Here is a 27,862-nt window from a genome sequence, read left to right as displayed (position 1 = left end):
TACCCCATGTTAAGAATTTTCTCCTTCAACCATGTTGGTATTGTGGAATTTTACATTTGGAGAAGATTGAAATATTATTTGCTCATAAATGAAAATCTAAGAGCAGTATCGTGTAAAACATTTTTGTTTGATTTGCTTATTTCCATAGAATTTGATATTATATTAGACTTAGTAGGAAAAGAATACTCATACGAATAACTCAATTGGTAACACGAGATGAGTATATGGAAAGAGCTCTTGGCGAGTTGGAGTCAATTCCCACACAATAATATGTATGAAGAAGAGTTTTAATTGCGATTAAATTTTGAATCTAGAATAGTCGGCATTTGAAATGTGACCTGGGTGGTTTGTAAAAAAAAGGAAGGGAATGTGAGAAAAAGAAGGCGAGGAGGAGAGAGAGGTTGACCATACATTTAACAATGTTTAAATTACAAGTAAAAGCTCTCACGGGGAATTTCTTTTACATCAATGTTAATATTTATATAAAAATAAGTTTTAAATATATATAAATGCATGGAAATTTGGTAGTGAAAATATGTCACGGATTATAAAATATTAATACAAATTTATTACTACTAACTAATTTAACTTTTTTTTTCTTAATTTAAAAAAATTAGGTAAAAACGACTTACAATATGAGATGTAGGAAGTAGTTTTTTATAATTAAAGTATTGATGGATTCTTGAATACAATAACAAACTTCTCCATGCAAAAACACTACTATATATACATATAGGGAGCATTTTAAGTGAGAGGAGTGGTTTATGGTGAGAGGTAAGTGCATTTAATGACAACCCTTAGATTTCTATTAACGGTAGGGATTGAATCTAATTTAAAATACTTCAGATCATATTCATAACTTCATTTTCTGAACCCTACGCGCTTTTTTTTTTCTCTGTTCCCTTTCTTTCCTGCGCTGGGCACAACCATGGAAGAATCCGTTTCAGTCTTTCATCCACCACTTTTAAAAGCTAACACTTGATGTGCTGATCTGAAGACATGGGAAAGCCCCTGGTTAGCTGCATGTTTTTTTCATTTTTATAAGCCGTTGACGAAGGAGGGCAGCATCATTTGAAGAACCATCGGCGGCGCCGCCACCACCATGGGGATTATTATTCTTGAACAGATATTAAGAAGAATTGGAGTTGAAAACCAGCACCTCTCAACTTGCAAGTGCTAATTCTTATAGTTTTGATGTTTTTGAATTTTCTTTTGTGCGTCGAACTGGCAATTGCGCCGCTGACGCGTCCTTTAGCTTTTCAATATGGTTGTATGGTTTGGATTTAAGAGACTCCTTCTGAGATTACCTCTATCATCCAGGATAATGTGTTAGCCTTCATGGCTTCTTCTTAATTTGAATGAAACCAAGTTTCAAAAAAAAAAGTCTTAATATAAAAGTTTTTATTTTGAAACCAATAACTTTTATTTTATTTGTTGTTACGGTTTCAAATTTTTTTTTGTTACACTCATTCATCTTCAAATCCAGAAATTTAGGCTTAAAGGGTTCAAAGGCCCCTGAGATTACAAAGGGAATTAAATCCAGGACCTGAAAAATTTTCGCATCAAATTGAGTCCCTAAGAAAAAAAAATTAATTCAATTAAGGACAAAGTGTGTCTGATGCTGAAGTGGCTTCAATTTTAGCCTACTCAGCTTTTCCACGTGGCATTTTAAATTTTTTTTAATTGAAAAAATTCCTAAAACTTAATTTTTTAAATCCAACTCATATATTAAAGCATAAATAAAAAATAAAAAACTTAATAAAATCTCTAATGTAAATAAAAACCTAAATCTAAAAATAAAACAAAACACTCCCTGCAACCTTCCTCACCTCTTCAACCCCCACCATTGAAAACCCATAACCACACCAAAAATTCAGAATCCAGAAACAAGACCCCAACCCACCTCAACACCTCCAAACCCACGCACCACCACTATCTACCCACCCCAAATTTCATCTTCTTTAGCCAGCAACCAGCAAAACTGAAACCCACCCCAACCACCACACCCAACCCTTTTTTGCTGCCATTTCCAAACCCAAGCTCTCCTTGCTGCACCTTTGCCATCTTCTTGCATCAATTTGTCCGGATATGCTTCGATCTGGGCTGGATCTAGGTTGGTGAGGTGAGACTGAACTCGAATTTGCATGTGGATTGAGGGTGGTGGAGTTCTGGTTGTCTGGGTTTGTTGGGTGGGTGAGGGTGGGGAAGAAGAAGAAGAATGAGTTTTTTTGGAGTTGAGGAAGAAGATAACAGTTGTTGGGGTTGAGGATGAAGATTTGGGTTTGTTGGGTGGGTGGGTGGGGGTGGGGAAGAAGAAGAAGAAGAAGGATGGGTTTTTTTGGAGTTGAGGAAGAAGATAACAGTTGTTGGGGTTGAGGATGAAGATTTGGGTTTGTTGGGTGGGTGGGTGGGGGTGGGGAAGAAGAAGAAGAAGAATGAGTTTTTTGGGAGTTGAGGAAGAAGATAACAGTTGTTGGGGTTGAGGATGAAGATTTGTGAATTGTTAGTGAAACCCTAGATCTGTGTTGTTTGATGTTGAAGGGATTGTTAATTTCTTGTTGGGTTTGATGTTTTTTGTTATTATTAGATTATTAGATTAGGTTATTATTTAGGTAATTATTTAGTTAAGGGATTTTATTTAAATTATGGATTTATTAAGTTTTTTAATTTTTTCTACTTAAATAAATGAGTTGGAATTAAAAAAATATTTTTTTAATTAAAAAATAATTATAAAAGCCACGTTGTGAAAGTGATTAGGACAAAATTGAGCTGTGGCAACATTTGGCCTTAATTGAATTAAAAAAAAATTCTTAGGGACTCAATTTGATGCGAAAATTTTTCAGGTCCTGGATTTGATTCCCTTTGTAATCTCAGGGGCCTTTGGACCCTTTAAGCCTTTTTTTTATATCTCTCTTCTTTTTTAATTATATCACATATCATATTTTTCCATTTTTTGAAGTATTCCTATCTTTTTAAGTCGGATGACGGGCCAAGCTAATAGCTTTGCCTTTTATTTTTGGTTACAAATGGCTTTGCTTTTTGAAACAGGGTGTGTGAAAGAGGCAAGTCATAGTTAATATTTTATTTGACCAAAAAAAAATAGTTAATATTTTATTATTGTTTTGTTCCTCGACAGTAGCAATAGGTCCAGTGTTCGAATCTTGGAAGAGAATTTTGAAGGGATTTTCTAACTTACTAACTACTAACCACTAACATTTGCCTATAAAAAAATACTTTTATTTACATAATTCTTTTTATAAAATTCCAAATGTGCATTAATGTTGCTTGAAAAACAACATCACAATTTTTGGAGTTATATGTGAAATGTGAAATCTACTGAATGATTATTGATGGTTGATATATATTTTTTATAAGGAAATGTTAGTTGTTAGTAATGTTAATAAATTAGTTTTTCTTAGGGTTCGAATCCAAGACCATTTATCATTTATCTCACTCAACCCTTATATCGCCTAACTATTACCACATGAGCTAACCCTTTTGAATTGTGGTTGATATACATAATACTCCAGTTCATCTGTCTCACTTTCTGCGTCCCCAAAGGTCAAATTAGCAAATTAACGAGCACTGGCATCTCTGAATGTTGCTTCCAAACGGAGAGACAGCACAGCACTACTAATATTTTTTTGTTTGAAGTAACACGGAAAAATTTAATATGGACCAGTTTTTTGTGGTCTAAACTTAGACCACTACCTGTTGACTTGGTACTGGAGGTAATATTGGATTTTCTGAAAATTTGAAAAAACAAATAATTAATATATAAAACAGAAATTATTTAATTAGTAAGTAAAGATTAGTAATTAACACCATTTCATTTCAAAAAAAACAGATTATGTGCTCATTCCCCCTCTCCTCAAAACCCTAACACAAGTTGCCTTCCATCCATAGCCGTCGGCCACCACTCTCACCCTATCTCCTAGCCGCGCAGCCACCTTAGCACCTCTCGCCCTGGAGATGAGTCACCTCCACCGCCGGCGACCACAACACCGTCTTCCTCTCCCCGACGCCTTCCATCTCCCTCCTCCACTTCTAGTTTCAGATATGCGTGGAGGTGGAGTGGGGTGGGTTCAGAAGTTGAGCATCAGTACCCCCTTCTTCATCTCATATCTATTTTCCTCTTCTTCTCTCAGATTCTTCTCTCAGATCTGTTTTCCTCTTCTTCATCTTCTCTTTGGTTCTGGATGGGGTTTGTGAGCTCAGTTTTTGGGTGGGGTTGGGGTGAGGGCGGGGTAGGTTGTGATCTGGGTTTCAATCTGTGGACTGTGGGGGTGGGTTTTTGGGTGAGGGCAGGGTGGGTTGCGATCTGGGTTTCAATCGGTGGGGGTGGGTTTTTGGGTGGGGTTGGGGGTGAGGGTGGTGTGGGTTGGAATCTGGGTTTCGATCGGTGGGTTGGGTTTCCAGTTGGGGGTGAGGGTGGGTTGTGGTTGGGTTTCTAGGTGGGGCTGGGGGTGAGGGTGGGGTGGGGTGGGTTTCTGGGTTGGTGATGGTGATTGATTCTGGGTTCCTCTTCCTTCTTATTTTTTATCTTCTGGGTTTTACTTGGTGAAGATGAAGGGAGAAGCAAGCCAGATAAATATGCTATGATGAGAGAACCTGAGTTTCGATCTGAAACTTGGATGGATTTGGATGAAGAAACATGGGTTTTTTGTGAGATTTGGATGGATTTTTCTGGATCTGAATTTTTTGTTTCTTCATATCTGATTCTCTTTTTCTCTCAATCTGTGGGATTTGATTACTGAAGTTGTTATTCTCCGGCGACCTCGCCGCCGTTCGCCGGTGGTGGTGCTGGTGGTGGGTGGGTTCTGGGTGATGGTGGTCTGGAGTTGAAGATGAGGAACAAAAGGAAAGAGGTGAAGGTTGTTGATGATGAATTACCTGATAAATTAGTTCAAATCATATTAAGAGGTCAATAATTATATAACTAATTATATATATTATATTAATTATTTTATTTTTGGAAAAATACAAAATTACCTGCTGAACCTATAGTAGGAGGTAAAAAGTAGGTGGTGTAACCATGGACCACAAAAAAGTGGTCCATAGTAAACGGATCCAAGTAACACGTAGGATCTCCCCCAATCTTACCTTTTCACTTGGTTGTCCTTTTCGAAACCAACATTAAGCTTTTTTTTATTGATAGTGACACCACATAATTGATTCTGCTGTTAGGGTCTCCCTAATATGCACCACTTTTAGAGTGGTGCAATTTTACACCACTTACTTTGACCGGTTATAACAGGTCAACACATTATTTTTTTTAAAAAAAAATATCATTAAAAATTTATTATATATTATATTTCTTTAAAAACAGATGTGTTGACCTGTTATAGCAGGTTAAAAAATGTGGTGTAAAATTGCACCACTCTAAAAGTGGTTCATATTAGAGGTCACCTGCTGTTATGTGCACCAATTGTTCGACCTAGAGGTTAAGGGAAAAAAAAGTTAAAAATCTTCTCTTGTTTCTTCTGAATTTAATAATCATGACTTACTCTCATACTTATATAAGAAACAAACAACTACTTCCACCTCTTAAGAAATTTATTTAATTTTGTTAATTGTGTTAAAATTGTTCAAAATTTTTATGAACTTTCCTTACCCATTGTGAGATAATGGAAATTAAATAATTTATTATTAATAAATACGGTGCTTCTTTCCTACTTCTTCCGTTCCTATTTAACTGTTAATTTTGAAGAAATTTTTTTGTTCTTATTTAACTGTTCACTTAGCATTTCAAGAGAGCATTAAATGATGTTTTTACAACAAATGTCCTTGTCAGTACAATAAATGAGGAGAGATAACACATACTTTAAAGGGTAAAATAGAAAAATAACCTCACTTTTTCTAAAAATCAACAAAATTAATCACACCCTTAATATGTGTGCCTCCACTCAAAGTGGACAGTTAAATAGGAACGGAGGGAGTATCAAATTATTGCTTAATATAAGCAATTGATTTTATGATACTGATCGAGAAAGAATCAATATATTTGATGACACTTTATTGCTTTGACCATTAGAGTTAATGGAGATTAATTATCTTGACTCGTTAAAAGATGTTCTGGCGATGGAACATAGACAGAGGTTTTGGTTCATGTGGTTCTTGACTATTTAGAGCATCTTTAATGGTAGTATCTAATGTTAAATACATACTCATATGAGTATCTATTACCATTGTAGCACATATTCAATTCCAACATGGCAAAGATGAGTATGTGAGAATAGATACTCTACACTAGACTTGAAAAGTGAGCTTGTATTTATTACAAACACTTACAATTAATATAATTGTATATAAATAATAAAACATACAAATGTGATGTTGATGGTGTGATCCACTATAGAAACTTTTAAGAGTTGTTGGGTTGGAGTAAAAAGTTAGTAAAGTGGTGTAGATGATGTGATATATGGGGAATTGTAAAAAATGAAGTATAGATATTTTAGTGAGTATGATGGATGTAGATGCTCTAAGAGCATCTCTAATGGTAGTATCTAATGCTAAATACATACTCATATGAGTATCTATTACCATTGGAGTACATGTTCAATTCCAACATGGCAAAGATGAGTATGTGAGAATAAATACTCTACACTAGACTTGAAAAGTGAGCTTGTATTTATTACAAGCACTTGCCATTAATATAATTGTATATAAATAATAAAATATACAAATGTGATGTTGATGGTGAGATCAACTATAGAAACTTTTAAGAGTTGTTAGATTGGAGTAAAAAGTTAGTAAAGTGGTGTAGATGATGTGGCATTATGGAGAATTGTAAACAATGAAGTGTAGATATTTTAGTGAGTATGATGGATGTAGATGCTCTAATCTACTATAGCACTCTTTCCTTCTCCTTTCTCATATCAAATTTACTCATTCCGAGCAATATTTGTAAAGGCTCTATACGGTCTGCCTCGAGTGCACGAGTTAGATCGTAGTTGTGTAAGCCCTGAGGGGCAAAATTAGTCATAGGGATTTGCACCAGAGTCTGTCGGAAATTTTGCTCCAGGGCTGTGGCTTGCCCTAGTTTTAAAACTCAACTCGAATCGATTGGTCTGACCGGTTGGATTGAGACTCGGTCCCCTAACCAGTCTGAGTCTCTCATCAGATCAGATGTGTACTGGAACCGACGAGAACCGATACGACTCGGTCGGTTTAGTGATTAAACTGGCGAGTCGGTTGCTTTTTGATTGGACTGGTGTTAACAATTTTTTCTCTTGTTTGTTCTATTTGTTGCAAAAAAAACTTTATAATGTGCCTAGCCAGGATTTGAACTTGTTCCCTGTTCCCAAAGCAACACTGTAATAGTTAAATTATATTTTATTAGTAATCAGTTATTTTTTAATATTGTTTAAAAAAGTAAAATAATATATAACCAGTGTTTTAAGACTCGGCTCAAACCGGCCGGTCCGACCGGTTGGACCGGGACTCAGTGACCTGACCGGTCCGAGCCACACATTTGATCGGTTGTGCATGCCACTCGGCTGGAACCGGTTTAAACCGGTCAGTTCGATGCTTAACTCGGTGACTCGACCGGTTTTCAGTCAAACCGGCGAGTCACCCATTTTATTTTTTTAATTGTTTTCCTTTATTCTGTTAATGGATCATGCATGTGGGCTTTTATTTTCCTAACAAGTTATTATTTATTACGGTGGGCCTTTCATTTTTTCTTTTGAAATTTTGTTGAAAATTAGTTAGTTACAGCTTGATTATAGTGGGCCTTTGAATTTTTTTTCCCCATATTCCGTCAACAACATTTGTTTAACATTTGATTAGAGATAAAAACATGAAATTATTTCAAAAACAGGTACCAGCGGGGTTCGAGCACGGAACCAGATGGAAATAAAGCCAAGACTTTACCACTATACTATGTTGATATTGATGATATATACACATCTTTTATTATTCATATTTTATTTTTACATTGCAATGGATGTTTTTATAATTTTTTAATATAAACCGAGTCAAGCATTCGAACCAATGACTCACTGGTCCGACCAGTGACTCATTAACTCAGTATCCTTACCGAGTCAATGATCGAGCCGAGTTTTAAAACATTGTATATAACAACTTAATGCTATCAGCAAACAGACACCTTAAACTTGTACGTTTTTCCAATTAATCCTTGAACTCTTACTACTGTTTGAATTGTTCATTTTGTTAAATAAGATTAAGTAACTAATGGTATAAACATTTTATTTTCTTTTATTTTTTTAAAAAATTTGCACACATCTACATGAAACTATGCACTTTTTACAAATATACATTTTGAACTTTCACTGTTCATTGTAATTGATCCTTAAACTATTCCCAACAATAAACATATGCATCAATTTTAACACTAGTTGAAGTTTAAGGATTGATTGAGATGAAATGAAAACCGATGTCTATTAAGAAAAATGCAGAGTTTAAGGTGGGTAGACCTTTTTTTTCCAATAAAAAGACTATCGATGTTCCACTAAAAGCCTTGTTTGCCAAATACCTCTTCTCTGTTTCAACCCAAAAAAAGACCTCTTTTTTTCACTCCTATAAAGTTGGTAGTTGGGCCTTTATCAACAACTATCACTGAGCCTGTGTCCGTAACACTTCGGAATCCAAACTTTGGGGTTTAGTGATTGAACCAGCGAGTCGGTTGCTTTTTGATTGGACAGGCGAGTTAACAAAAAAAAATTCAAACTTTAAAATGTGCCTAGCCTGGATTTGAACCTGTTCCCTGTCCCCAAAGCAACACTGGAATTAGTTAAATTATATTTTATATGTATGACAAATTGACAATTCTAATTGGATGATTGTGTCAATCTTTTTTACATTGTAAATGCATAGTAATTAAATTCTTAGTAAGGTAGATATTTGCTATTCTAGAATGTTTTTCGCAACAGGATTTTGTCACTCTTATTTTGATTGACTTAAGCTTAAGGGGATCATTCTTGACAATAAATTGTAGGATCTAATGAAAATTAAATTATCCAGAAAATTGATTGATATGCATTTCGAATTGTTTATTTGCTATTTTCTGCAATTTAGCTTTAGTTTTTAGTTAATCTTTGGTTAGTATAATTCCATCCTACTGCAGCGTATTCATCTCTTCTTCATCACACCCTCCATTACCCACACAACTACCCCAACCTGCTGGCTGCTAAACATTCCAAACACATTATCATCTGCAACCTTTCAGCTTACATTTCCAACATCATTAACAATGTACAATTACGAGTTATATAAACTGTACAAATCAAATTATCCTATTACTGTGTTACGGGGTAGATTAAGGAAGTGGGAGAGCAAAAATATTTTGCTGTATCCAGATAAAGCAATCATTACATTTTTTTGAAACGACAATCATTACATTCTTACTGTGGATAATATGCATTATACATTCATTAAGTGGTAGTATTAATTAAAAAAAACTCATACGTAACGTCCCAGAAATTCATGAACTTGAAATAAAAAGGAGGGCCAGAGGCCAGATTGGATATTTCAAAAAAAAAATGTGAACTTGAAGAGTGGGAGTGACATTTTGGGCTTCACACACTTTTCAGCCCACATTATAGTAGACATGAATAAATAACAGACCTATGCTATTTGCTTATGGTGTAATAAATAAGAATAAATGTTACATGCTTATACTTCAATCGTTACCCACCAAAAGAATGGAGATAAATTACCTACATATTTCGTTGTCTTTTCGCAGAACAGTGTTCGCGTTCTGATAAATCTTTAGTAGCGTTCTCATTGTCATTGATACTTTCTGGGGTTTCTCCACAATCGAAAGTCCAACCAGCAAAATCATTCTCTGAAAACAAAGAGGGTGGAATTGTTCTGTGGAATGCTAGGGGAACCTGCTTCACCCTCCGTGATATCTGCAATGGTGCAAGTAGTCACAATGTGTAATAAGTACACGTTTCTCTACTTCCTCTTACTGTGTTAAACATATAAGCACATCATGGGAAGGGCAGAAAAACAAGAAAGAAACTCTTATATCACCTCTGCTCCAATTATTGTTGCATATGAACCGGCACTAAAATCACCAACGTTAACTTCACTTGTTTTGGCCCTGACTGTCAAATCATTCTCCAGAGACAACACAAACCTAAAAAGCACAAGCAAAACCATGTCACGTTTAACTGGTGTCTCAAATCCAAAAAACAGAAAAAGCTGAAATAAAAACTGTGATGGAATCATGGAAAATGAGGAGTAAAGCATCTAAAAGACCAAAACACTTACCTTGAGACAGAAGGGCAGTAGTGGTGACGAACAGTATCAATTTCCCAAAGAGAACTTCCTGCTCCAAGATATCTTAATCAGCAAAATAAATATAGAAGACTAAAAACGTAGCTCTTCCACTGAGATATTGACTACTTTACTGTGTTTCCCTAAATACTTTCAATTATTATAAGCTATGGGATCCAGGTAGAACAAAACAGGCATTTGGTCCATGATTGGTCCAACCCAATTCTCCAGTTAAATGACACATAAAACTCAGACCTATTGCTATTAATTTTGAATAACATATTAAGCATTTCGAAAGCTAATGGATGTTATACATGTAAACTATATACAGGTCATCAACTTCAAACCAGCCTACAAAGACTTTCTTGATGAACAAAGAAGCAAATCATAGTAGTAAAATAATAACAAGTGAAGTTGCCTACATTGACATTAAACTGAAAGTTATGTCAGGCAGCCTAGGTAACAGGAAGGAGGAGGAAATTATGATGTGAATGTATCAACACAATGATGCAGAAAACACAATTTGCAATTCATAACGTATTATGCAAGAAAGGACCAGGGAAGAAAACATACTTCAGTTAGACTGGATAATAGATCATTTATATAAAATGCTTACTCATGGCGCCTGACTTCACAGGATTAGTTTCGTCAATGTTAAAGTGGTCAATGCCTGATTTCTGGCAGGGCGTGATACTAGTCTTGGCATTGTCCGAGTCAGCAGAAATTACTTCATCTGTTCTTTGATCACCTTTCCCTTCATCAACAGCGTCTTCCTGCTCATATATCAGAAATCATCAATCCAATCATAACATAATGAAGGCACTTTTGAAAAAAAAACTGCAACACATAAAACTATTTCCCAAGAGGAAATTTTTTAGAAATTTAACTGCGATGAAGAACTCCCAACTCAAGATGTTCCTAATTAGTTTCTTGACTAGTAGAATTCTACTTCCCCAAATTTCAGTGAACAAAGCAGCTGTTGGCTAATTAAAAAGTTAAGTTCCCCAAAGAAGACCAGAGCTGAAATTATGACTGCTAGAGTGGAAAAGAACCATCTCTATGTGTTCCCTCTGCCTTAACATACAAAAGATATCAGATCGTAGCATTATGAAGGCCTTTGAATTTTGAGAGCCTCTTCTAAATCCTCTAGATTTCTAGTATCATGTTATCAGACAAGCTCCAAGTTTTCAATCCTGAGCCACCTTAGACCATCCTTGAACCAATAATCCACTACTGCCTCTCCCAAAAGAAAAAGAATTGGGCAAACAAAAAATATACATTGCCAATCATCTATTCTACAGCTAAAACAGGCACTTGGTGGTGATATCAAGCTTCCATCATTGTGGGTCCCAGACAAGAGTTGGACCAAAATGGGCCTACTGTAGCTGCCACTATGGACAGAATGATCCCTTAGGTACCTCCCTTACGTCTTGTATGCTTGACAACCAATGTACATGAAGGCCGCAACTAGAAGTACAGGCGAGTAGTGACTACTGGCAACTCATACCTTCCGCCGAATGAGGATAGCACCCATCATGGGCCTATTATAGGCAGCCCCACCACAAATTTAAAAGAGGCTAATTTCCACAACTTGAACCTGTGACCAAGTCATAATATAACAACTCCAACTGTTGTTCTAAGACACCCTTTCTTGTATGTCATGCAGGACCTACCATAATGTCTTGTATAAGTTCTGTCTCTCACCGACATGTGCAATTATTTAAACATGCTATTGGTGTGTGCTGACAAGAAATTTTGCCAATTAGAAGGATGAGGAAATGTCAATGGAGTGTTATCAATTTATGAATTTTGGATTTCAGGAGGCAAGATTTAGCATTCACCCAAAATAATTACAAAGCTGGGCACCATAGTTTGTGCTCGTGGCCACAGTTCAGTTTTTTGCAAAGCTCAACAGTTACAGGATTAAGCTACAAGCCGCGCAGTATGAGGCTACAGTTAAACATCCTTATAATGAACTGCGACAATACTGAATAATGTGAACCTAAGCACTACATAAATTACATTACATGAATCATCATCTAATATGAAAGGCTTATAATGACCAACAGACTGATTTTAAAAGTGCAGCTTTCTTTCCCACATCCCAAATATTTTCATGTGATCCCTAATGACATCTCCAATATGAAAGATGTAATCCAGACAGGAACATTTATTTATGAAGTAAATTAAGTAATGGACATACTGAAGGATAGTTGAAGAGAGACTATTTCTTACCCGGTGCACCAAACAATTGATTGAAGGATGTCTACGCAAAACATTGTGGATCAGAGCTGTGATAACCAATGCCCCTGAAGGAGGAACCGAAAGCAACAACCTACTCAATTTCTTCGTAAAGGAAGCAGCCAGGTAAGCTGGAAGAAGTGGTGACTTGAGGCAAGAATCAAGAAGCTGCAGATAGCAGGTTGCATATGGTGAGAAAACAGGACATTCATAAGATCTACATATGCCTAAATTTTTCTAATCATTCACACTCTAATACTTTATCAATTGGACATCTTTTCATCATCAGTCAATCATGTACAATACTTTGGTTTACCAGATATATGTCAGGACAAGTTATTTTCCTCTTCCTGGTTTAAGAGTTCTTCAGTTTAGTTGTAATGCTAACCTATTAGACTATTTGATATGCAAATAGAGGTGTAAATTGGACAACTAGGCAAGTAGTTTTAGGATTTTCATTTAGAAACAAAAAGGTTTCCAATGTGGGATTGTTTGCCATTTAGGGATTGTATCTGGTATTGGATTATCATATTTTGATCTAAAATGGCATTTAATTAAACCATCACATATTTGGCAGCCTTGACATTTTTACATGACCATATAATATTGAGATCTACTTTTTCTTCAGAGTATCTGAAACCCTACTCACCCTATTCTAGGTTTAATGTTCTACATCAAAGAAATTGGAGGGTGTAATATTATGTCCTTTTTAGTTTTTAGTCAGCCTTCTCTCTTTGCTATATCTTTATATGGGAGGATCCCATAATGTTAATATGCCCCCACCACAAAAATGAAAACAAGTATACACATTTTCAAACAGAGTAAACATTTTTACCCTGCATCAAAATTTAAAGTTTCTCTAGGATCGAATTACATTTGCTTCAAAGTACACATGAAAAACATGCCGAGCAATTCACAGCAAATTTATCCTTAATTGGATTTAATTGGACAGGATCATCATCACACTAAATAAAAAAAAAGGAAATATGTATTCTCCTAATTTCAAATTCAAATGGTATACCTAATATTCTTTTTCCATAATTTTGCTTTGGGAGATGTGAATCCACTTTTATGTATATAATCAGGTTTATGGGGGAGAATGTATATATTCAAGTCAATTCAATCAGCTTAATGAATTTATGATATCATACGCAGTTTAAGGATTGTTGTGTTGAGTCAAAGGAAGATCAAAAATGGAAATTGTGTTGTATTCCTAAACTTATTAAGCAAAAAATCTCCACAAACATGGCATGACAACTTACTAAAATCACTCTTATCCAAATGGGTATAGAAAATTTACTTCGGATATATTAACTTAGTCACTCAAATTTCTTCATATAACTTAACTGAAAGCATTTCCTGTTGTTACTTTTACTTTTATTTTATGCAACAAAAACAGACTAAGCTTCACCTCGAAAAACCTTGCTCGATGTTTTTCCAAGAAGATAGATGGAACTAAGAGGGCATATAGTTTTTCATAGAATTTTGGGTATTCCAATCCATACTTGGTCATTAGGACAAAGAGGCTGCTAAGAGCCATCACACTGACTACACCACCCACGTCATATGACCTTGTCAAAAAATCACTGCACAAAAAAAACATGACAGATTTCAGTATGTAGTTGTCATAATAAGATGCCAATTTCATGTCGAGTAGATGTTTACCATAACATGATGGGATTAGACAGATGAGGAATTACTGCTTGGTGAAGGTTAACGAGAACCTGGTAATCAAAAACCATGTAGCTCACAAGTCAAAATAAAAAACCATTTCAATTTACCTGGCTTAAAATTATCCGACACGCAACACATATCTCTAAAATAAATTCATATTATACAGGGACTGACTATTCAGCCATGTGATCCTTATTCCCTCTATGCAATCTCCCCTTTTAGTGATGTCAAGCAATCAATAAGAAAAAGTTATGTTGAACCCTAAAGATTGTACAGAGAAGCTTTCAGTCACAGCGCATCCTAATGTTAAGTACATTGGATTGGACCAATTTGCCCATATAACCAGTTCAGTTCTTTTCTGGTCTCATTTGACTTGCATTCACATCTCCTTCCAAATCATGTATATAGCAGATAAATCCCAACACGGACCTAAAAATGCACTAGACACATCAAACGCAGATGTTTATCTAAGGTCCTGAACTATTACAATGGGACAATTAAAACTATATCAAAATAAGTATATTCTGTCATGGTCTTTGAGGTGCGAATGTGGATAACAATATTTCATTCAGGCCTTTCATTTAACATTACCTGTGAATTGTGATATATGGCTGATTTGAAAATCAAACGGCTGTTGCAGTAAGTTTGGACTTTAACAACCAAAGTTTGCGACCAAAGGACTATTTACGCTTTTGATAATATAATAAAATTATTCATGTAATTTCTTTCACCTAACAGCGTAAACTTTTAGAATAGTTTATTTATATTATAGAACCAGAGCCTATATAACCAACTTCCTAGAGTTTGATTGTTTTTACCCCATTCTTCTAAGTAAAAGTTAAATTTCAGAAAAGGTAGGTTAGGCCTGTGCATTGTTCATGCCTCAAGTCCGACGGCTCACGCTTGAATGGCTTACTAGATATGCAGTCATTCATTGACCACAAAAAAGGAAGATATAAAACTACTCTTATGAGTTTTTACCTAATAACTTGAGCATTTAAGATAGTTGGTTCGTGACAAGCTTCATAAGATTATATGGGATTCCGTTACAAACTTACAACTTAGAATAATAGAATTTCTGAATGAAAAACAAAAGGCCTTTCATCAAAAACAAAAAAGGTTGGTGAACTGGTGGCCAGGACACTAAGGTAGCAGGGTTTCGAGATTAGAATGGCAGTAAAGAACTGGAGGGGTATTTAGGACACAGCACATACCAAAATCACCTTAACTAGAGGAAAGACAATAATACCCAGATTCCAGACCCACAACTTCTATTGGTTAAAGAAAGAAACTTAATGACATGCCTGCCTATCAATGATTTATTGATTTATTTTCAAAATATCAAAAGTTGAGTTGGAACCTCTTTTCAGGACTGATAAAAAAGCCATCCAGTTTATGCAGTCATATACATGTACACATAAATTGAAAGTGGCAATCTAAGATATGCAATCCGTGTTTAAGTAAATTTTAACCAGTATTCTCAGGATAATGACATATATGAAAAAAAGATTAACATAGAACCAAATATTTGACAATACATGACACCTTAAGTTAAACATTCATGTTCAAATTTCAAAAGCATACACTTGCAGATTACCTCTTTGTACAGATCAAGTGTAAGTGGCAATCTAAGATACGCAATCCATGCTTTCGTAAATTTTAATTTCATCTTCTTTGCTATTTTGGCTGCAGATAATACCTATATGCATAACGTAGAAGATAAAATAGATATTAAAAAGAAGACTAATAATTTAAATAAGAAGATTTCAATAAAAAGATTAAATCTATTAAAAGACAGAATAAATTACAAGGATAGAATAGGGTAAGAGATCCTCAATAATGAGAAAACAGGGAGTGACATTAAAATTAGCAGTGGGTATGAATAAGAACTTACATTATTGGCAAGCTTCTTGGGATTCAGCTGCTTACCATCTTCATCCATATCTCCAGAAAGCTGCTTTTGATCACTTTCTATGGACAAAACTCCAAATTACAAAATATTAAGGTACTCTTCAACTTTTTCTCTAATAAATAGTATTTTTATACTAATTAATAAAAATATAATAAAGAGCAGAAAGCACTAAATAGTGCATTATATGCATAAAATATAGGCCTCAAAACGGTCAAGTCAAGATTTTCATTGTGGAGTACGACTTCGAAAAAAGAAAACATAGAGGGTTAAAGTAATGAGCATATAGTTACCTGATCTGCTCCACATTTCTAAAACAGATGTATTATCCGATCCTTCAAGAGGGGGGACATGTGACAGTGTGTAATACAAATTGTCGATGACATACTCCATACTGCAAGAGAGTGAATATTTTAGTTATTCATCGAACTAAATCAGCATATGGTTATCTAATTTTATAATTTATAAATGTCCAAGTTCCACAACTAGGACTAAGAATCTAAGCATGCCTGGCAAAATAAGTATTAGATAGCATTAATTGGAAAAACTAAATCTACTGATGTAGTATGTTGTATGACAATGGCATTGCAAGATACAAATCATTAAAAATAGAAAGACGCCAAGAAAAGGCATGTATTGAGACTTAAGACCAAAGAACAAAATCTTTAGATACTACTGATAGTCAACCAGCTATGGCAAACTACATCTCTTGATAAAGGAAGGAAATGGACAATAATAGAAGTAAGCATGGCCATAGATCTTACTTACTTTGAGCTCAATTGATCTTCATCTGTGCGATATGCACCTGAAATTTTATCATCGGACAAGGATAAGCAAATGAGTTATCCAATGAAAAGAGTACCCAAATAGTTGGAAATTGAAAAATAACACATAAATCATCTGTTAGCAATTCTGCATATTTAAAATTAGAAGACTAAAAGAAGCAAGCAACGGAAGAAGAGCACCTGAGATATCTTTTCCCTCCATCGTTCTAATGAGTTTTTCTAGGCTTATGAAGGTAAAATAACTGCACCAAGCAACACAACATTTCAATAAACTGGCTAAACCCCATAAGTTACATGAGTCATGCATTCAAAACATACAAAACGTCAACGAATCAACAACAGAAAAATTCATCCTGATAACCCATAAAAAGGGGCTAAAAGCAAAACAATAAAAAGCCGCAGCCCGACTTTTCAGTAAAATTTGAATAGATACATGAATAATAGAGAAAATATCCTATAGAACAGATGAAACGAACGAAATGGTAGCGGCAATGCAGCGTAGTAACCATACCGGACATCGATATACTTGAAATACTTTGATGCAAGTAAATCCACCAAAAATGCAGGTGAACTAGTAGAGTGAACCTGACAGAACCAATCAAAAAATCAAAGAAATTAGACCGAAAAAAGTTAAAAAGCATAAACAACAAAGGCAAAAGGCACAAACATGATAACTTACAATACTATGCAGAAGCCTGTGATACAAAGCAGAGTGGAAGGAGCCACCATTAGCCACCTTGATAAACTCCATGAAGGTATCCAACACAGGCTCCTTAACTTCTTCATCGGATTGCGGCGAGGCGAGGACATCGATGAGCGACTTAAGGAACTCGTCGAACTTGGAACGCAGCCAGGTGAGGTAGATGAACTGCGACGGGTCGTCGGCGTCGGAGGCGGTGGCGGCGGAGGAAGGGAGCTGAGGGAGTTGAGGGAGGAAGAAGGAGTGGAGGGAGATGAGCGATTCGATGAGGTCGCGAGGTGGTGAAGAAGGGGAAACGAAGGTGAGGAGGAGAGGGAGGTTGTTGATGTGTGATGCGGATGAGAGTAACTGTTCACCTAGGGTTTTGATATCTGCGACGCCGTTTCGTGATGTCTTCGTCTTCGTCTTCGTCTTCTTTTTCTTCTTCATGGATGGATCAATGGACGCCATGGTTTTACCTTCAGGTAGCAGCAGCAGCGAGCAATGCAAGGTTTTGTTGAGGGTTTAGGTGGAGATGATTTGCCTAGTTGGCAGTTTATTATTTCATGGGTCAAAAATATAGGCTTTTAGTCCGATATTTGGGCCCAGTTCAGTTCGTTCATAAACTGACACAAGGGCAACTCATTGACCCAAAAAAAAGGGCACAGCTCATGATCCAGAGAAAAATCAAATTGGATTTTGTTTAACATAAAATGTAAGGTGAATCTTGGGAAAATATTTGTAATTTGTTTGTTGCACGGCCTTAGAGCATCTATAATGCTAGTTCTTAGCACTATTCATGTTGGTTTGTACTGCTATATGTGCTCTAAGCAACTCTCAAACAACTTTTCAATATTTTGCTCCAACTACAAGTTCTTAACTTTGAGTTCTTAGCATTATTCATTTGGTATCACCACATCACATATTTATACTTTTTATTTTCATAAAGCATTTAAACAAAGCTCATAAAGTAATAAAGCAATTTGGATGAGAGAGAAAAAATGTTTTTTATGCTAAGAACTAATAAAGTTAAGTTGCTTATATAAAAACTAGTTTCTTATATAAGAACGAGTTCTTATTTTTAAAAACTAAGAACTTCACGGCAGTCATCTACAATGCTTAGGAACTTGGTTCTCAGTTCTCAACTTAAGAACTCACCTCTAATACCTTCCATTGGAGATGGAGATGCTCTTAGAGATCCAAATGCAAAATTGCAATAAGATAAGTAGAGTGGAAGTTGCATCTAACTAATAATCACATAGAAATTTGTTGCAAAACTAAGTGTATGTTTGGGTAATTGCACAAATTACATTTCTTATCTTATACTATATACTATTTCCGAAACCAAAAAATGGCAACTCCGACAAGTGTCACTCTCTCATTTTACGTCTTTCTTCATAATTTTTCTTTCTTATGTTATAATTAGTAAGTAGATATGCCATATTTTTATTTTTTATTTTTTCGTAATTTAAATATTAAATAATTTCATATTTCCAAAAATAATTAATGTATTAATATTGCATTTAATAGTTATTAATGACATTAAATAAATTAGCAAAAGTCAATTGTGATTTTGTTCGAAAATAACTAATGTATTAATTTGACATTTAATGGTTCTTAAAGACATTATAATAATAAAATGAAAGTCAATTGTGACTTTTCTAACATTAAGATGTACGTTGACAAAGTCTATTTTTAATGACTATGGTTTTTATATATTACAAAATAAAAAAATTAAATGTAATATCTTACGTTTAAAATGAGATCAAATATACCATCAAAAAAATTTGATATCAAATAGTTTTAAAGAATTGATTTGGAAATTAACTCAAAATTTTTGATTTTATGTTTTTGTATATACATCTGTAAGATTAAAATGATTTTAGTATATTGATTCAAAGAATATTATATTGGAAAAAAAAGGAATTAAAATGTAACTAGGATTAGAAGAAAAAAAACTTAAATAGGTGATATACGTATTAAAAAATATATATATATATATATATGAAAATGTCTGATGTATACCGACAAAGTATATTTATTCCATCCGCACATAGCACGAGATCAATCCTAGTTGGTATCTTACAATGATACATCATGCTCTTCAAAGGATGAAAATGTAACAAACCGTGAAAGATAGTTTCATGTCACTTTACGTTCAATTGAACGCAACTTAAAAACCAAGCATGTCCTAAGATGATGTCTAATATGCAAGTTTGTGCGTTATAACGACAAATAGTTGAGGATTTTTTTTCCTACATTTTACATTTAAAAGTTCTATGAAATTGAAATAGATCACTTTGTTCAAACACTACCACCATTATCACTACCTTTACCACTTGTGTCACTATCACCATCACCCACAACCCTTAACATAACAACTTGACCAACTGCTACCCTCTTCTTAACCCAACCATAGACTTTTGTTGAACATAAATCTCCTCCATGCAAACCACTGTGCACCGTTGTACAAAGACCATAAGTTTGAAGTTGAAACATTTTCCAATTTTACCAGATTCTACCGTGGACATCAAATATTCACAAGGGATAAAACTTAACTTGTCAGATGTCTTGCTTTGGCTCCCAAAATACTAAGTGTGCATGCTTAAGAAATGAATGGAATGCCCCTTATATAATTGAGGTCTCCTTGATTACAATATGGGTGGTGCCATAATGAAAAATTCAAATATTGAAATAATGATTTACTCCAAAAAAACAAAAACCTTAATGATGCAATTAATTTTTAAAATTTTTCCTAATATATTATCATGATTGATGGTGAAAACATGATGAAGTCATGAATGGGCAAACAAACTCAGCAAAGCATTACATTTCCCAATGATAAAAACATTATAGATTAGATCAGCTGACGAACGATACAAATCCAAATGCTGCTACTGATAACGGATAATGCCATTATCGTAATTGAGTAACAAACCGATGTCAAACTCAAAAACTAGACCAACGAAACACCCACGTGTCCTTTTACTCACATATATATAAACACTCTCAACTCTCTGTCTCTATCTATATGAATCTCTGTCACCAAACAACAACACCACCCTCTCTCTCTCTCTCTCTACTTTCTCTCTCTACACTCCCTTTCTCGATTCCCTTCTTCTCGTTCTCAATCCTGAGAACCCTTGATCATCGAAGATTCTAACCATGGATGAGAATTCGGCTCTAATCGCAGCCATTCTGAGGGAGCAAGAGGAGGAGGAAGAAGCTCACAGGCGGAGAACCCAAACCACCACGCAGACCAACCACCGCACCACCAACGAATGGCAAACGGTGTCGTATCAGAAGCGGAGGCGCAACAACAACAACAATTCATCCTCCTCCTCGAAGCAGCCTATCGCCGACGACGGCGATCCCTCCGACGGCGTGTTTCGCTCGGTGGAGCGGCATTCCGAGGATCGCCGGCGGCGGATCCTTGAATCTCAGATCGCGGCTGCTGCATCAGACGACGCCGCTCCGAGCAGATCGAAGCGTCATTCGGACGATGAAGATGGCAGCGATGATGAGATGGATGCCGGAGCCGTTCAGAACGGCTCTGCTGAGGCGAAGAAGAAGGTGAAGGCGAAGAAGCCGAAGAAGGTGAAGGTGACGGTGGCGGAGGCTGCTTCCAAACTCAATGCCGATGATCTCGAGGCGTTTCTGGCTGAGATCACGGTGAGTGATGTTGAATTGAATTTGATTTGATTTCAATTTCGCTATTGATCTGCTATCAATTTTGTTGCGAATCGATTCTGGTTAATTGAAAATTTGAAAATCGCGTTTGCGCAGGCTTCGTATGATACGCAGCAAGATATTCAGCTGATGCGATTTGCTGATTATTTTGGCCGCGCGTTCTCGTCGGTGGGCGGAGCTCAATTCCCATGGCTGAAGACATTCAAGGAGTCGACCGTTGCAAAGATGGTTGATGTGGGTTGTTCTACTTTTTCTTTTTGATTTGTTTATTTGTTTATTCAATTGGTGTTTTTAACTCTTCTGGGTAAAAAAGCATGATTCGGATTAAGATTCTATGATCTGAGATTCTGAGGGCAAAAGCTGCTGGCTTTTCTAGATTCGACATTGTTGTCAGCTGAGATTCCCAATTGTGCTGTGTCAGCATTGCTTTGGAAGGGGAAAAAAGTTGACTAATTTTTGCAATGATCTGCTTGATGCTCTGTTGATCTATGGTTATTTTATTTTTGATGGTTTTTAGATTGTAGTAGTTGATGATGATTCACATTTATTTTTAATGCTTCTTATCATTTTGCTTGTCGCAACAGGTCCCTCTTTCGAATATATCTGAGCCTATTTACAAAATATCAACTGATTGGATCAGTCATCGATCACCTGAAGCACTTGGGTCCTTTGTGCTGTGGTCATTGGACAGCATTCTTGCAGACCTTGCAAGTCACCAAGGAGTTGTCAAGGGATCCAAAAAGGGGGTCCAGCAACCATCCTCGAAATCTCAGGTACCTTTTGAAATCACAACATGCTTCCCAAGACTTAAAGTTTTGTGTAGATCAACTTCCTATATAACTTGTTGGTCTTAGTTTTTCTTATGATGCAAAAAGAAACTGTGCATCTTGGTTGGGTCATATGGTACATAGTTTCCTCTATTTATCTTTTAGCTGAAACCACCTTGTGAGTCAAAGCTTGGATGTATGTTATTGTTCTTGCCTTGTAGGATGTCTTTGATATTGAGAGCTTTTTCTGAAAGGTGATATTGATTTTGAAAGAGTTTCTGATTTATTCTTGACTGTAGAATTTTAAACTGACTAAAATTCAATTTTTATTTTTGTCTTTATTTATTTGCTAAATTGGATTCTTTTCAATGAGGTATAACAATATTTGAAATGAAATGATCATTTTTGAAGTCTTTGCAAACTTTTCACGTGGATCATTAGCTTTGTTAGCTCTATTGGCTGATAGATGACTCGCTTGTCTAACAATATGAGCATGGTTTATTTTATTGTGTCTTATGACACTGAATTGCATTAAGGGGTGTCATTGGCAAGGATATGCTGTAGAGGCAGGGATGGACAAGTTTGGATGTCAGTTCAATATATATGATGTAACTCGTTGGACAGTGGTCATTGAGAGTGTAATCCTGGGTTTTGGATGGTTGCACATTTGATTTTATGGAAATATTTCAACATATCAATAGGGCAAACAATTCACATCTATTGTGAATTTGAAATTTTGTAAATATGATGTGTTTTAATTCACCTGTTGATATTCTAGGATCAACTAAGCTCTTGTCTGACTTCTTTCAAAGAAATTTGAATGATTTCTACTGAAGATTGCACCTGGCCCCGCAGGTATTTGGTGATAAACTGATAATATCATGCATCGTTTAAACTGCAGGTTGCCATATTTATGGTATTAGCAATGGTGCTTCGACGAAAACCTGATGTCATGATTAGTTTATTGCCAACAATGAAGGAGAGCCAAAAGTATCAAGGACAGGATAAACTCCCTGTCACCGTTTGGGTGATTGCTCAGGTGACTGTTTTCAAGATGCTTCAGTGCCCTCACCCCAAACGTACACTTAAGAATTGTTTATATGGATTTCTAACTGGATTTTAATATGTGTAGGCTTCTCAAGGAGATCTAGTGATGGGGTTGTACTTGTGGGTATCTCTTCTTTTGCCTCTGCTGAGTGGGAAGTCTGGTTGTAGTCCACAATCAAGAGACCTGATATTACAGATGGTTGAAAGGTTAGGAATGTTTGTGTTTCAACTCTAACTTTCACTGGTTTATTTATTGTAACTAATACGGGAATTCCTTGCTGCTCCTTCTTGCCTTTAATGAGTTAGTTCCCTTCTACTCTTCCTTTTCTGAAACAGAATTATCGCATCTCCAAAAGCTCGTACCATCTTGTTAAATGGAGCTGTCAGAAAGGGGGAGCGTGTTGTGCCTCCATTGGCTCTTGACTCTCTATTGAGAGTTACTTTCCCTCTTCCTTCAGCTCGGGTCAAGGTAGTTTTTTTCTTTCCTTTTTTCTAAATAGAATCTTGTCAGCTTGTCTATTTTCTGATGAAGTGAATTGCAATCATTGGTTATTTGCTGAGTCTCTTCTGGTATTTGTATATCTTGTTAAGGCCACTGAGAGACTTGCAGCCGTTTATCCAACACTAAAAGAAGTATCCCTTGCGGGGTCCCCTGGAAGTAAAGCAATAAAGCATCTTGCACAACAGATATTAAGCTTTGCAATCAAAGCTGCAGGGGAAGGTGATGTTGCATTAATGTAGATTGTTGTTGTTTTTTCCTCTTCTTTTGCATGTGCTAGTTATTATTTGCAATGTTTAGGTGCTGATGCATTTTATAATCAAGAGTTGAAAGTGTTAGTTTTTATACTCAAACGCTTGAATATTTTACAGCCAATCCTGACCTATCAAAAGAGGCAAGTGACATTTTTATTTGGTGTTTGACTCAGAATCCTGAATGTTACAAGCAATGGGTGAGTGAAGAATACTAAACAATTCTTTTTAGATTTTTTTACTACTTCTTTTACCTGGTGTTCCTTTTCCTACTTACTAACGTTTGTATTGAATGCTTTGAAACAGGATTTGCTTTACATGGATAACCTTGAAGCAAGTATTGCAGTATTGAGAAAGCTTTCGGATGAGTGGAAGGAACACCTGGACAAACACCCTACTCTTGATCCTTTTAGGGAAGCTCTTAAGAGCTTCCATCAAAAGGTAAGCTGCTCTCTTTTCTAGTAAATTATAGTTGCATGATGGTTTGAGTAACTCAACCTTTCTAACTCTGTGCTGCATTATATGTAAACCTGAATACTGTCTGTATGTACATTTAAGCTTTGTCTATTTTATAAATTGTTCTTGTTAGTTGGTAGTAATGACAAAATGGGGTTAATTGAATCAGCACCAATGATGTGCTTAAGCTCATTAATCTCTTAAGACATGTTTGATTTAGAGTTTCTATGACCTATTTTTAAAAACCTAGATCAGTCTAAAATCTATATACTGGAGTTATCTCGTTTAGTGTTCTGTTCCAGCTACATTGTAGGCTGACCCTAGCTTTACTATATTATAAGTAGAAAGAAAACCTTGTCTCACTTAATCTGTCTTTACAGAATGAAAATGCCTTGACTAAGGTGGATGATGGTGCTCGCCATGGATTATTGAAGGATTCAGACAAGTACTGCAAAGTCATATTGGGGCGATTGTCACGAGGCAATGGATGCATGAAGAGCATGGCATTTGTGTCCGTTGTACTTGCAGTTGGTGCCGTTTTCATGTCCCAGAACATGCATTTATGGGATTACGATAAAATCTCGGAAATGTTGAACCTTTCCTAAGTTGACAGAGTTATCCTTTGGCCAATTCTTCGATTATGCCCTAGAGTGAATCGTCTCAGCTTAATGAGGAATATTAATTTATTTTGGTCTTCAACAAGTGAAATCAAACCAACGTAGGAGAAACAAAGCCATGGTCCATGGAAGCTTGCGCTGGCCATTTACATAGTTATTGATCTGTGTTATCTCAAGATTTAGATCAATTTAAGAATTTACTTTCTTTCAAAAATTTATAGTGGCTTGTTATATATTGATTTTCGTATAAATGCCAAATGGCTATAGAGAAACGATAGTCAGATGTGAAATCAAATTGTGCTTGAAAGCAAATTTTGAAGCATCTAAATTCTTATTTGTGCTCATTTTGGTTGTACTTATGTTTCATTCAACGCATACGCTTGAGGCGTAGGATTCGCATGAGACGAAAGGTAATTTGTATTTAATCATCTTAAACTTTGGATCAAAAGACATGGTGAAAACATTTTTAAACTTTTATATTACTTTCATACTACATGGTTAGGTGTCTGTTTGTGAAAATATTTTCTAAAACGTTACTGTTTTTCATTAAAAAATGGAACTCACTTCCTTTCCTATCATGTTTTTTATTTTAAAAAACCTGATTTATCATTCCAAGATTTAAAATGAAATAGTATGCAACTACTACACGCCTGTGTTTCGTATAATCCAAACTTACACTAAATCTAACTGTTCGTTAATGGTGGTTTTCAACTCCAACCTATGGGCTGGAATAAACATGAGAAAAATCCCTCCATATGCTTCCATTGTGTTGTTGTCAGCATTAGTTGGACTTAACTAATGTCATACACCACTTCTCTCTCCTGTACTCTCTACTTTCTCTGTTTGTAAGTGAAAAAGAGGTCATAGTACATGGAGTTATGGACAGCACTTTCCATGGTGTGTATCTCTTAGGCTCTTAGCACCATTGAACCACACCAAAGTTAATTAATTAGTCCTTTGTCCTCCATTCAATCTTGTTTCTTTATCTACCATAATTTTGAAACTCAGGTCCACCCTATTCGATAGTTGAACCAGGAATCAATCAAGTATTCGATTCATTTAAAACAATAAATTAGTTTAACTTAAAATTGACGAGAACGGTACAAAATCAGTGAAATCAGGATGATCATGAGAATGAAGATAAAATGGATTATCAACTGAATCTATCATTGATGAAGTAGGGAGAAAAATAAGAGATGCTCTCAAATCAGATATAACTGTGAACGTAAAGAGAAACTTATGATATCATATCAACTATCAAGCAGCAGAGAACAAAGAAGAGGGAAATCATGAAGAAAAAATTCTCTTGTTTTTTTGAAACTGAAAAAAAAAACTCTCTTGTTATTCATTGAAGAATTGTGTCTCAAACTCAATACAATATCACTAAAGGTTCACATCGCTCTAAATCTTATTCTCTAACAGATTGAATAAGTTCCCATCTATTCTAACAACTAACAAACTAAAAGGGAAAATGAGGGAAAATTAGTTATAAGTTATTTTACTGATTTGACTCATAACTAACTGATCATGAAAATCTAATACATTTTTCTCTTCACATTCAATCAATTGGATAAATAAATACAGACAAAGACGTCCTGAACAACTCAATTAATTATGAGACGACTCAGCCTCTCAATCTTGAAGAACTTCAATTTGGGACCTTTGGGAAGTTAATAAAAAGACAAGTTCAAGGTATGGATGCATCTTCACATTTTCTAACGCTTCATGTTGATGAGGATTTCATCCTTAAGAAACAATACTTTATGTGATATATACATGTATCAAACATTTTTCATTTTACATTGAACGACAAATTATACTAATAATTCGCCATCTTCACTAAGAAAAATAAAATAATTATACATCAATCAACCATTTGATTTTAAAAATATGTAGTTTTATTTTAAATACTTCGTTCCTATTTATCTGTCCAGTAAGAGAAGATTCACACAAATTAAGGAAAACAATTAATTATGTTGATTTTCATAAAAATATTATTTGTTTTCCTATATCATCCTTTAAAATGCATTTTATCTTTCATCATTTATTGTTTCTGTAAGGGTATTTCTTGGAAAAACATCAATTAATGCTCTCTTGAAACTATAAGTGGACAAATATATAGGAATAAAATTTTTTCTTCATAGTGGACAGTTAATAATGAACAGAGTAGATATTAAGGCCCGTAAAAAATGAGTTATGATATATACACACCTCTCTACTCCTTTTCCACCTTCTCTCTTTTATTTCTCTTTTTTCTATCAATCAAATCACCTATAACATTTTTACTTTCTCCCTCCTTTCTTTTTATCTCTCTCTTCTTCCATCTCTCCACACCTCAAAAATGAGGTGTGAAGAAATAATTACTGGTAAAAAATTGATATTAAGGCTGAACGGAATATATATCAATATCATGCTCACGCAACAGTACAGCACATGTTCACTCAGATGCCCATATCCGTACATGAGGATGTGCATCGGGATCGTAGACAGAATAAACACATGTAGATCCCCATATATATATAAAAGTTAATGGTTTTTTTTATTAAAAAAGAGTTAATGACTTTATGGATGTATTTGATTTTTAATTCGAGAGATTAATCTCATATCGGTTCGACGGTTGTATGATATTTTGGAAAAAAAAGCTAATTGTTTTTATTTGAGTTTTTTCATTAAGATCTTCTATTCCATTTTAGTAATATAATTGAATTTTATTTTTTTTTACAAATTACTCGGTATATAGTCATATTTCATATGTAAGTTACTCAAGATTTGAGATTAGTCACAATTAAGACTTTTCATCTCTCTTCTTATTATTCTCACGGTAACAACATGAGTTTTTCCATAACGTTTTTTTCTCACTAACACGCGCGTAGGTCACTCATCCCAAATTTCTTTAAAGCAAACACACTTAAATTTAAAGTTTTTATGAGTTCGGCTTCCAAAAAGAAGATACACCTTGTTTTTAACCCTCAATCCTCGTAATTGTATGTCTCGTACCAATA

At 35.2% G+C, this 27,862-nt stretch overlaps 2 protein-coding genes across 2 annotated transcripts; one reads left to right on the top strand and one right to left on the bottom strand.

The window, feature by feature from the left end:
* Positions 1-9,453: 9,453 nt before the first annotated feature.
* Positions 9,454-18,076, bottom strand: LOC130733737 (protein NUCLEOLAR COMPLEX ASSOCIATED 4). The gene is made up of 14 exons (XM_057585995.1): positions 17,534-18,076; positions 17,366-17,439; positions 17,035-17,096; positions 16,838-16,874; positions 16,363-16,463; positions 16,055-16,131; positions 15,758-15,859; positions 14,152-14,210; positions 13,898-14,072; positions 12,481-12,654; positions 10,862-11,018; positions 10,240-10,297; positions 10,000-10,105; positions 9,454-9,875 (listed from the first exon to the last, which is right to left on the bottom strand). Exons 1-14 carry the CDS (start codon positions 18,002-18,004, stop codon positions 9,681-9,683), a joined length of 1,848 nt encoding a protein of 615 aa, XP_057441978.1. The 5' UTR covers positions 18,005-18,076; the 3' UTR covers positions 9,454-9,680.
* Positions 18,077-20,557: 2,481 nt separating this feature from the next.
* On the top strand, positions 20,558-25,204 carry LOC130733736 (uncharacterized). The gene is made up of 10 exons (XM_057585994.1): positions 20,558-21,205; positions 21,320-21,457; positions 21,808-21,996; positions 22,892-23,029; positions 23,123-23,244; positions 23,374-23,506; positions 23,629-23,758; positions 23,908-23,987; positions 24,094-24,228; positions 24,624-25,204. Exons 1-10 carry the CDS (start codon positions 20,699-20,701, stop codon positions 24,846-24,848), a joined length of 1,797 nt encoding a protein of 598 aa, XP_057441977.1. The 5' UTR covers positions 20,558-20,698; the 3' UTR covers positions 24,849-25,204.
* Positions 25,205-27,862: the final 2,658 nt, after the last annotated feature.

The sequence above is a fragment of the Lotus japonicus genome, chromosome 1 (genome assembly GCF_012489685.1).
Source record: "Lotus japonicus ecotype B-129 chromosome 1, LjGifu_v1.2".
NCBI classification, from domain to species: Eukaryota; Viridiplantae; Streptophyta; class Magnoliopsida; order Fabales; family Fabaceae; genus Lotus; species Lotus japonicus.
Note: the sequence above shows the minus strand (reverse complement) of the source record. Positions and strands in the feature narration are given on the sequence as shown.